Source organism: Oppia nitens, unplaced genomic scaffold, assembly GCF_028296485.1.
Source record: "Oppia nitens isolate AA-2021 unplaced genomic scaffold, nextdenovo-longstitch-racon4-pilon3 scaffold42_pilon_pilon_pilon, whole genome shotgun sequence".
NCBI classification, from domain to species: domain Eukaryota; kingdom Metazoa; phylum Arthropoda; class Arachnida; order Sarcoptiformes; family Oppiidae; genus Oppia; species Oppia nitens.
The window spans coordinates 270,001-283,090 of record NW_026533224.1 but is presented as its reverse complement, the minus strand read 5'-3'; the positions used below and the strand labels follow the sequence as shown (position 1 = coordinate 283,090).

General features: G+C 19.1%; 1 protein-coding gene across 1 annotated transcript in view; it reads left to right on the top strand.

The window, feature by feature from the left end:
• Positions 1–415: 415 nt before the first annotated feature.
• The window catches only part of LOC128959174 (lachesin-like), a gene marked incomplete at its 3' end in the record, with an annotated part of 37,733 nt that continues 25,058 nt past the window's right edge, over positions 416–13,090 (top strand). The window contains exon 1 of the mRNA XM_054305114.1: positions 416–491. Within this exon, the coding sequence (XP_054161089.1) occupies positions 416–491 (76 nt within the window). The remainder of the gene's footprint in view (positions 492–13,090) is intronic.

Sequence of the window (13,090 nt, the reverse complement as noted above, 5' to 3'; positions counted from 1 at the left end):
GTATTCAAAAAAAAATTTTTTATTATAATATAAAGTACACACACACCTACATATTTTTTTTAATAACTTATTATTTAAATATTAATTTTTAAAAAAATACATTATTATTATTATAGAAAAAACACTAATATTTAATTATGCATTTTTAAAATTATTATTATAAATTTTTAATATATTAGCAAACAATAATGTTTAAAAAAATAAAAGCTACTGTAAAATACTATTTTAAAAAAAATATTAAAATTTATTAATGTTTGTTTGTTTTTTTTATTACTTATAGATTTAACAACAACAACAAAACTTTCAAACAAACAAAAATTATTGATAATAATAATTATAATAATAATTGGCAAACAATTATTTTTTTAAAAATATTTTCGGATTAAACTAATTAATAATAAAATTAAAAACAACTATGAAATTAAATTATTATTATTGGGAACAACTGTTTCAATCGATAGTTATATTAATAAATTTTTTGGACACATTTGGTAAGTGTTTTTTCAATTGAAAATATATTTTTATAATAATAGTATATTTAAAAAAAAATATTTATAGATTTTTTTTGAATTATTGCCATTACTTTATATTATTGTCTATTAAATTTGATTTTTATTATTATTATTATTTAAATCTAAAAAAAATAAAATATTATATTTTTTATATCATCATCTTTATAGTAGTACTGTATTTAAACCATACATTACTTTTAGGACTTTACAGTGAAATAAACAAAACAAAAAAATTATTTTTTTTACATATACTGTATATAAGTATAAAATTTTTTGTATATAGTATTGAAAATTATTTTCCATTCAATGAACACTTTTGTCAATTCATTTGCCATTTAATATCAGAAATATATTATACAATATATATATATATATTATGGTATGTAATGATACTTAAAGTTTAATACTTAAAGTATAGTATAATATCAATAATAGTAATAATAATACTGTAATAATACAACTGTAAAAAAGCGAGTGTTTTTTGTGTCTATACTATTAGATATTTTTTTACATTAATTTTTTTCAATATAAATATATTGTATCTGAAAATCTCAAAAAATTTATTTAACATATATAAGTCGTGATAATTATAATAATTTTTTGATTTTATATAAAAAAATAAATCTTATTATATTATAATTAATAATTTTGTAGTATTAAATAATAATACTAATAAAAAATACAAATCTTGATTAAAAAAATTAATTTTTTTTGACATCAAAAAAACCTCAACAAAACATAACATTATATTATTATTACAAAACATTAACAAATTTATAGTAATATTTTTTTTATTTGATAATAACATTTGTTATGTTTTTTTGGTGCATTTTTCCGGTATTTATTTTAATCACTATTTCATGAGAGAGAGAGAGAGAGAGAGAGAGAGAGAGATAGGCTTTGCTTTTATCAGTAGTTTTTATAATAGTCTTGTCTTTTCTTTCTCTACTTTAGATTATATCAGACATTAGTAATTCATTAGCGATGAAAATATCTTTTTAAATATAATCACTTTGTGTGTGTGTGTGTGTGTGTGTGTGTGTGTGTGAGTGAGTGTGTGAGCGGGTGTGTGTGTGTGTGTAAAATAGGGAGAGAAATATTTTAATGCAAGCGAGCGGGTGAGTAGTGGTAGTGTATGTCTAGTATTGTGTGAGAGTGTATGCAACTGTGCTGTTGTTATATCACCGTTAGGTCTTTCAGATGATGGGGAGGGGGGGGTTATAACATACACACACACACACACACATATATATATATATATATACATACGACTCACACACACACACATATATATATATATATATATATATACATACACACACATACAAAAACACACATACAAAAACACACATACATACACACATACATACACACACACATACACACACACATATATATATATACACACATACAAACACACACACACACACACACACACACACACACATATATATATATATATATATATATACATATAGTCAGACACATACACACACATATACACACACATATGCACACACATATACATACACATACACACACATATACACACACATATACACACACATATACACACACATACATACATACATACATACACACACACAGATCATCTCTTTGAAGAGGACCGCAGAGAACAATAGAAAATTACTGGCACTATATGTATGGTATGTCTATGTCTATGTGTGTGTGTGTGTTGTGATGTAGGGGAGGAATGGGAGGCATCGGTTGGTTAGCAGTAGTAGTAGTAGTAGTAATGTTTCGCAAGATTGCAATGATTTGTACCGTTAATTTGCTGCAACACTTCACTTAATTGCTTCTCCTCTTTTCTCTTTACATTTACAATACATAATACAACCCAACAAAAAAAAATCTACAATTATTTTCCTATTGTTTTTTCCTATCCTTTTATTTTAGGTATTAAAAAAAACTACTGGTTTTTTCAACTTCAAATTGATTTAGACTTAAATCTCTCTCTCTCTCTCTCTCTCTCTCTCTCTCTTTCTTTCTTTCTCTCTAAAGGGTTGTCGGAGGGGTTATGTATTATAAACTTAAATAAAAATAAAAACTTGATATAAATCCCTGAAACATATACTATATATATATATATATATATATATATATATATAACCGTTTGTTTTTTAAAAAGTTAAGATAATAAAAATTTTAATAATACACACAAAAATAAAAATTAAATTAAATATTCGTAAAATTTATTAGATATATATCTTAATAATAATAATAATAATAACAGAATTTTATTTACTGTATTGTAGTGTAGTTGGCAATCGTTTACTGAAAATAATAATAATATAAATTAAATATATATAGTGTTAGATATATATATATATATATGAGAGTTGATTCTCATTATTATTTTTATCATAATTTGTTTTGATGTGATTTCTATTGGGAAATCCTATTTGGAGACCAATATATATACTATATATATATATATATATATATATATATTTATCTATATCTATATACAGTATCACTAGAAACTGCTATCTCTCACACATTTTTGTTAAATCTTATATTTATATATATATATATATATTGTATAACTTAAATATACAGTATATATATATATCTGACAATTGCCTTAATATAAGATTACATATAAATTCTGTATAAATATATATCTATTTCAAGTACTGTATATATATATTCTGTGTTTATAATAACATATAAACACCAATATATTTCTCAATATAAATATTATATATGATATTATTATTATTAGTATTATTATTGTTTGCAATTCAATTGAAACCCAAGATCTCTCTAACCTAACTCTTATAAGTGAAACACAATTATATCTGATTATTATTATTATTATTTTTAACATATTATTTAAGATATTAAATGAATTTATTTATATGGCAATAAATAAATTATAGTATAGATTGAAAAAAATATATATTTAATAAATAAAAATATATATAATAAATAATACATTATTAATATATTGAATTTTTAGAAAATACTAAATCATTTAAAAAAATAATAATTATATATAAATTTTTATAATATATAAAAAATATCAATAACATAGTACTGTAAAATCAAATATACTTTATTAATATTAGTTTAATATTTTATTTTAAAAAATAATAAATAGAAAAAATATTTTTAAAAAGTTGTTACTTATATTATTTTCTAATTTAATTTTTTTAGTAAAAAAATATTTTAGTTTTAACAAAATTTTGCAATTTAGCTTTTTAAAAAATATTTACAACAAAACTAAAAACTAAATATATTAACTATAAATTTAGATTAACATTTTAAAAAACAAATACAACATTAGACTAATGTAACTTTTAAGCAAAAAAAAATAAATAAAAATAAAACTAAAAAAAATTAAACATAAATTATCTTGTTAAATTTTAGGCAAACAAAAAATATACACACATTTTTATCAACAAAAAAATTATATATTTTTGAAAAAAATTTTTAGCTACTAATTTATATTTATATAGTTTTATCGATACATTATTTTTATCATCATTATTATTATATTATATATAATATTATGATTAAAAGTAAATATACAGTAGATATATACACACATTCAATGACTTTTTAATGTTTTATAAATTTTTAATCAATAAATATATATACAGTATATATATAAATATATATATATATGTTTGCCGACTAAACACACAATAGATGTATACATATATATCAAATAAAGTATTGTATATATAATACAGTAAAAAAAAGTGAAAAATAAAATTCAAAAACCTATTGTTAAATATTTATATACAGTATATATATAAAAAAAACTTTATTTTATTTATTGATAAAATGCAATATTAATTTTACATTAATATTTAATTTTTTTTTATATAATACACTTGAATATTGAACCCTTAACTTGTTTTTTTTGTTTGATTACATACCGTTCCCCTCCCCCTACATATAATCAATGCATACATAAATTTTACATACATTTCACATACATGTATATACAGTATAATAACAATGATAATACATTTATTTTTAAAATTATAAAAAATTAAACTTATCTACTAATTGAAGCACACAAAACAAAAAACAACAAAAAAAACAAAACTTTTTTTTTAGTATTATAATTTGATTAAATAAATTTAAAATAAATACATACAGAAAAAAACTAAACTAAAATAATTGTTATAATATATATATATTCAGTTCAATATATTTTATATATATATATAATTTAATTTTATTTATTTGCAGTGAATTTGTTTTCATTTGTTTAGTTGTTTTTTTTATGTTTCATTTGACTTTTAATTTTATTAATGCATTTCATATATATATATATATATATATATATAATATGAACTTAATATTAAAACAAAAAAAAATTAAAGGCAAATGTTTTGTACAATTAATATATCAATAAAATACTACTACTATTACTACTACTACTAATTTTAATGTAAAATAACTTATAAAATAATAATAATAATATATAATAGGAAATACTCTGAAAACTTAATCAAAACAATTGAAAAGTAAAATAATAATAATAATAATAATAACAATTTATAATGTAATTTATAACACAACACACACACAAACATAAAATATAATTATATTATAAATTATTATTAAAAATTTAATATTTTAAATTACAAATTACAAACCAAAAAAAAAAAATTCAGTATATTATTATTATTAGTAGTAGTGTTTTATTAAATTATAATAATAATAATAATAATAATAATAATAATGTAATTTAATTTTAAATTAATGCATTTGATTAGAGAGAGAGAGAGAGAGAGAGAGAGAGAGAGAAATCATATTAAAAATTGTTTTATTTTTTTTAATTATAATAATAATATAATTACTTATTTTGTTAATAATAGTAGTAATAATAATAATACTAATAATATTATTAAAATATAATAACAATTTTCGGAAAAATAATAGTAGACTAGACATTATACACACAACAAAATAAAAAAATAATATAAATGAAAAATTTTAATAACTTTTTAAAAAATAACTTTAAATAATTGAGTTTTATATATTATAATAATTTAATTGCATTAATTTAAGACCATTAATTTTTGCTACTATTTTTTAACACACTATTTAGTATTATTATTATTATTACTATACTTAAATGTATAGCTAATAAATTATTTCAATATATATAGTAAATTATAATTTAATAATAATAATAATAATAATAAAAGCAATATAAAATATGTGCTGTCTCAGTAAAAAATATAAACCAAAAAATAATTGCATATTAACTTTATTAAGTTTATTATTATAATAGTTATAAATATTATTAGTATTATTATTGTATTTTTTAAATAAAAGTTTTGACAAATCAATAATTTTTACAAAAAATATATTATATATATGTTTTTAATATGTATATAATATGATATTTTATTAGTAGAAAATAAAACTTTTTAAATAAATATATATATATATATATATATTAGAAAATAACTAATTTAAAAGTATAATTAACGGGAAATATAGCCTCAATAATAAAAATAATATATAAATAAATAATTTTTGTGTTTTATTATTATGTTTTTCATTTAGAGAGAGACTTTGATTTATTATTATTCACATAAAGTATATATATATATAAAACTTTTGTTTTATTGAGGAAATTATCTCAAAAATTTTTATATATTATTTCTAGTTATATATTAAAATCTGTTTACTACTACTTATTATTATTATTATTATTATTATTGCATGTAATTAAGTCATAAGTTTGTTAATACTGTAATATCATAATAATAATATACAGAATATATATATATATATATATATATATAATATAGATATAAAATGTAAAGTACTGTATAATAATAATAATAATAATAACACACTTAAAAGTTAAGTGCAATTAAAAATATAAGAAAAATAATCAAAAACTTTGTTGTAATTATATTTTTGTATATATTTTTGTATATAATTTTTCACTATTTAATACATCCTTTAAAAACAAACCAAATGTGTGATTGAAATGCATTTGCAAATTATATTTATATATTAGTTGTTATAACATAAATAACAAACAAACCAACAAAAAAATTACAAAAATCTATAGATAAATAAACAATTTTTATAAATTTATAACAATTTTTTAACACTTATATTAATACTGTATTTGTTTTTAATGTAAATAGACTAGAGATTCAATGCTTAAAATTTTATTTTTTTTTAAAAAAACCGAAACCGTATTTTTAAGTAATTAATTTTTTGAAGTAATTAATTTTTCAATAATAATTTTAACTTTAATTACCTCCTAAACTAATTTTATATATAAATTATGTGATAATTAGAGAGTAATTTTTTTTTTTGAAAATATATTTTAAACATATAATAATTTTATTATATTTTTCGAAAAATGTGTTTTGTATTTGTATACAGTATTATGAAATTTTTAGGCTATTTATAATACAATATATATATTGAAACCATATAACTGTATATAATATTTGATATGTTATGTTAAAATTTATGTAAACTTTGTTTAGACACGCTATTTGTTTAACCAAAAAAAAAAATAAATAAATATTTTTTTTTATTTCAAAATTTATTTTTATCAGCAATTTTTGTTTAAAATAATTTCAAACATAAATTTTTTGTTGTTGTTAAATGATATAATTTTAAACTAAATGCTTATTATGTATTATACTGTACATAGAAAATATATAATATATAAATACAATTGTTATTAAATTAAATTATTATTATTATTATTATTATTATTAAACACCAGAAAGCAATTTCAATTTTAATTTAATACAAATACAAATACAAATATTTATTTTATTAAACAATTTATTTTTATATAAACATTATTAGTTAATAGCAATTATTGTTATTATTATTTGTATTGTTAGACAAAAATTAAACATTATTGAAAAAAAACTATACATACAATACTATATAATAAACTTTATATACTATATATATATATATATATATATAATATATAAATCTACATATTTCAGTTAGCACGCAATATAATATATAAATATTTTTTTTCAATATATATTTTAGTTTTTATTTATAACAAATATATGTCTACAAAATAAATTATAACAAAAACAAATATTTAGTTATATATATATATACTGTATATATAGTTTGAACACACAATTTGGCTATTTGTAAAAATTTTATATAATTTTTTGTTGTTGGTTAAAGTGTATAAAGAAAATAAATTTAATTATTAAGAGAAATATTAAAATATAGTGTTAAAATAATTATTTTTATATATACTGTATATATAAAAACTAATAATCTATTTGTGGTTACATTTGATACTTAATTTATTTTATTAATTTTTGGGTACAATTATTATAGTAAATTAATATACAATATATTGATTAAGATAATAGTTGGGATTTGATTAGTCATATGTGTGTATGTGTGTGTATGTGTGTGTATGTGTGTGTATGTGTGTGTGTATGTGTGTGTGTATGTGTGTGTATGTGTGTGTATGTGTGTGTATGTGTGTGTGTGTGTGTGGTTTCAACATAATTATAGAAACAATAAAATAATATAAAAAATGATAATTTATACTTAATATATACCGAATATATACCGTATATTATATAATAGTTTAGCCAAAAAATAAAAATAAAATAAATGATTTTAATTACAAATACAGATCACGAAATAGAGATTCACAGCCATAAATGCATTGGGATATCATATATACAGTACATTACTATATATTTATTATAGTATTGAAAGTGAAAAAAAAATTATATACATATTATAGATTCAATATTCATTAGATAATTGTTATATATATTATGTATATATTAATGCATTCATATATATATATATATTCAATTACCACTGTTTTATTATAATTTTTTTTATGTTTTTTTTTGGTTTCAATTTCATTTTGTTTGGGAAACCTTTTATTAAAATATCAATTTTTTTGCTGTATTTAATTATTTTTGAGCCCCAATTATTTTATAGAGGGTTTCGCAATTTTTTTTATGTATGCAGTGTAAGTGTATGTGTGTGTATGTGTATGTGTATGTATATGTATATGTATGTATGTATGTGTGTGTGTGTGTATGTGTGTGTATATGTATGTGTGTATATGTATGTGTGTGTGTGTGAATGCCATTACATATTATATAACTCAAAATAAAACACATTATAAGCATATTATAAATGTGTTAATCAAATTGCCTAAAACATTACTATTATAGTTGAAAAACATATTAACCAATGCTTTAATGGTTGGCTCAACATTTATTAGTAATAGTATACAATACAGAATATTCTGTATATATATATCAATCAAAACGTATATATAATATAATATATATATTGTATAATACATTATATAATGTATAAGTGAATCATCATCATCATCCGCTATATTGTTTTGTTGTTATTTTATTATTATTATTATTATTATTATTATCTTATTGACACACAAATACAATGTCATATTATTTCAATAAACAATTAAATGCTTACTACTATATATACTTTATATATATATATTATTTGTTTCATTATATACCAGTCGACTAATATTTGTCAGTAGAAAAATAACAGCAACTAAACTGTTATTAAAACCTTTTATTTGTCAATTAATTGACGACTAAGTGATAAACTGATGAACAATGCGTAGAGAGAGAGAGAGAGAGAGAGAGAGAGAGAGAAAGAGAGAGAGAGTGAGAGTGAGAGAGAGATAAAGGAAAGTCATTAGTATTTTCATTAATAGTATTTAACAGAGAAAATAAAAACTTTTAGATACAAACTATATATAAAATAAATACTAAACAACAAAATTAAATGCAATAAAAATTATATTATTTTGTTTTTTTTTTTTGGTTTTTTCTGGCGACAGGTTATGACCGACAGGATTAGGGTCTCTCTCTCTCTCTCTCTCTCTAACTGTAATAATGAGAGGAAGAGAGAGAGCTTTACTAGTAATCGTTGGTCACGTATTATCATCAGTGCCTCTCACGTAGTGTCGACAGTAATATACACATTGAAAGAGAGAGAGAGAGAGAGAGAGAGAGATAATATAGTATAATACAGTATTATTGATAGATATTATGTATGGGAGGGGGGCTTAAAACATGTACCAACCGATATATATATACTGTGTATATAAAACAGTGCATATAATTTATATCATCTATTTTTTTATTATTTTGGTTAGCTATAGCTCTATAGCTTTTAGCTTATATTTTTAATGATGATTTGATTTCCAACAAATTCATGCAATTGACACTAATAGAGACACCAAAAAATATTTGATTATTTTTGTTGTTGCTGTAGTAAAATAAAAGTCCATCAGTGTGTGTGTGTGTGTGTGTGTGTGTGTGTGTGTGTGTGTGTGTGTGTGTGTGTGTGTGTGTGTGAGCCCATAGGCACCAGTACTCACACTAATGGCCAAAAACTGTTATATTTTTTTGTGTTAGCCCTTTCCTTTATCGCACACACACACATACACACACATACATACACATACATACATACATACATACACACACATACACACACACACACACTCACATACACACACACATACACACACATGCTAACATATACACACATACACACACATACAAACATATATATATACACACACACATAAAAACACACACATACACTCACTAATTATAATTGGTGGCAGTTATGATGGCTTTTATACTAAAAATTTTTGTTTTACTCTTTTTCATTGTGTGTTTCAAAATTACTTTTCTTTACTAATACAGTACACCGTTAAGCTATTATTACTATTATTATTATTATTATATCAATACTAATGTACAGTATATTTAAGTTACAGTGTGTGTGTGTGTAGTTTCATCATCTAATCACTCATTATAATCATACAGTAGTTTTTATAGCTCATACATGCATATAACATATATTATACAAAATTTATATTATATAAAGCTTATTAAACTTGCAATTGTTTGTTGGCTATAAATTTTTGTTGTTGTTGTTGGAAATGCGTGACAATTATATGATTAATAAATGTGTGAATAGTTTGCCCATTATATGCTATTATATAAAACTTAATGAGAGATAGATAGATAGATAGAGAGAGAGAGAGAGAGAGAGAGAGAGAGAGAGAGAGAGAGAGAGAGAGCCATACATACATACATAGAGATCCCGTTAGATATTTTTTGATGTCATTGTATGAGATAATTGTTAAACAAATTTTTTAATACACACATTGTGTTTATGTGTGTGTGTGTGATGTCGACACTTATTAATCAAAAAAAAATTACAAATAAAAACAACAATAAAAAAACAAATGATATTTCAAACACAATCTATATTTTTTGTTTTTTAAAAATTTTAAACGCAAACATATATTAATAATAATAATATACTGTATTTATTATACGATATTATATTAGACACTAATTTTATAGTTTATTTATGAGATCACATATTAGCTCTATATGTATGTATGTATGTATGTATGTGTGTGTATATGTATGTGTGTGTATATGTATGTGTGTGTATATGTGTATATGTATGTGTGTGTATATGTATGTATATGTGTGTATGTGTATATGTATGTGTATATGTATGTATGTATGTATGTGTGTTGTGATGTAAAGTGTCATTTCGGGAGATTCATAGACTCTATACCCATCCTATTGTCACTTACTGTATATATATATACTCTATATATCATTAATTATATAATAATAAAAATGTTAGGCTAACAACAATACATATAAGCTAAATTTTAGTTTTTATAAATAGTATAACAATTAAAATATTTTTATACATTTTTCAAATAACTTTTCAAATATTGAATTTCAAATACAGTATATATAGTGTTGAATACATTTTATAGTTTTAATTTAATAGATAATTATAATGGCATATAAACACTAATGTTTTATTTATTATATATTGTATAACATTGATTTTCCACATATATATAGTTATGTTAGTTTTAATATTAAAAGTTTATTATTATTACTATTAGTATTACTATACTTATTATCGATAAGTTAATATTATTTATTTATATTTTAAAAAACAAAATAATCTCTATAAATTAAATATTATATTTTTTTATAGATAAAATTTATATTTTTAAAAATAATTTAGTTTTAATAAGAGATAAATTTAGAAAAAAAAACTAAAATAAATAAATAAACTTGTTTATAAATTATTTATATAATATATAAAAGTTTTTGTTTTAATTATTAATAGACTGTTAATACATACTATAAACTAATAAATAATTTATATTAATTTTCAATTTAAATTAGTATTTACTAAATTTTCAACTAATATACAAAAGTTTATTTAATTTGTTTATTTCCAGATAAATATTGTTTTTCATATATATATATATATATAAACACAGTTATATACAGTATAATAATTTAAATATATAATTTATATAGATTTTTAGCCATAAATATTTATCAAATATTATTATTATTATTATTAGTAGTAGTAGTAGTATAATATAAATATTAATAACATACACACAATATATATGATAATTAAGTAGTATATAGTATGAAATAATTTTGATTTATATATATATATATTTTGATATTTATTATTCATTGCACTAAATATAGTTGACTTGAAATTATTATTATTATTATTATTATTATAAAAAAACATTTATATATAGTCTATGAATAAAATTTTAATTAAACACTTTTATATATATATATATATTTGATAACATTTATTAAATTAATAGGCAGTGAAGCAACAAATATATATATATGTAATAATAATAATAATAATAATTATAAATTTATAATAAAATTTTATTAGACAAGTCATGTTTTATTTTTGTGGACTAATTATTGAATACTTAATAGGGATTTATTGTTTTTATTATTTTTTTATGTATTAAATATATATATATATTTTTATATAATACAATAATAATGATGCTAATATTTCCTATTAATAAAATTGTTTTGTATTATACTGTAAATATAGTTTGAAACTTAAACAAAAAATTAAAACAATTATATTTTAATACTATAGTTATTAGTCAAATATATATATCTAAAAAAAGTAAATTTTCATAATTAAATGACAATTAATTTATTATTATTAATAATTTTTTTTTTGTTACTTACATAAGTTTTTGTTAAATAAATATTAATTTATTTGTATTATTAGTAATACAGTAATTATTATTATAATTATGACAAAAAAATAATGTCATATTATTTATTTATAATAATAATAATCCCTTTTTTGTTGTTATTATTTAATTAACGGTATTAACTACTGTTACAAAACTGTTGTAAAAACTTTTACAACATATAAACAGTATTTAAAAATACAACAATTTTTAACTTTTAGGATTAAATTTTTATGTTTTTTTTTGTTGTTGGTGTGTATGTATATAAAATTGTTGTTATATTTAAACTAGCAATAATAATTAGATGCATATCCTATTAGCTTATTTCTAGTTAGTAAATAGTTAGTTAATTAAATAAGTAAAGTAAAGTAAATTAATAGTTAAATAACTATTATATGTGGGTATAAAACAAAATTGAGGACATAAACACTATTATTATAATTAAATGTTAATTAAACTAATTTATTTATTT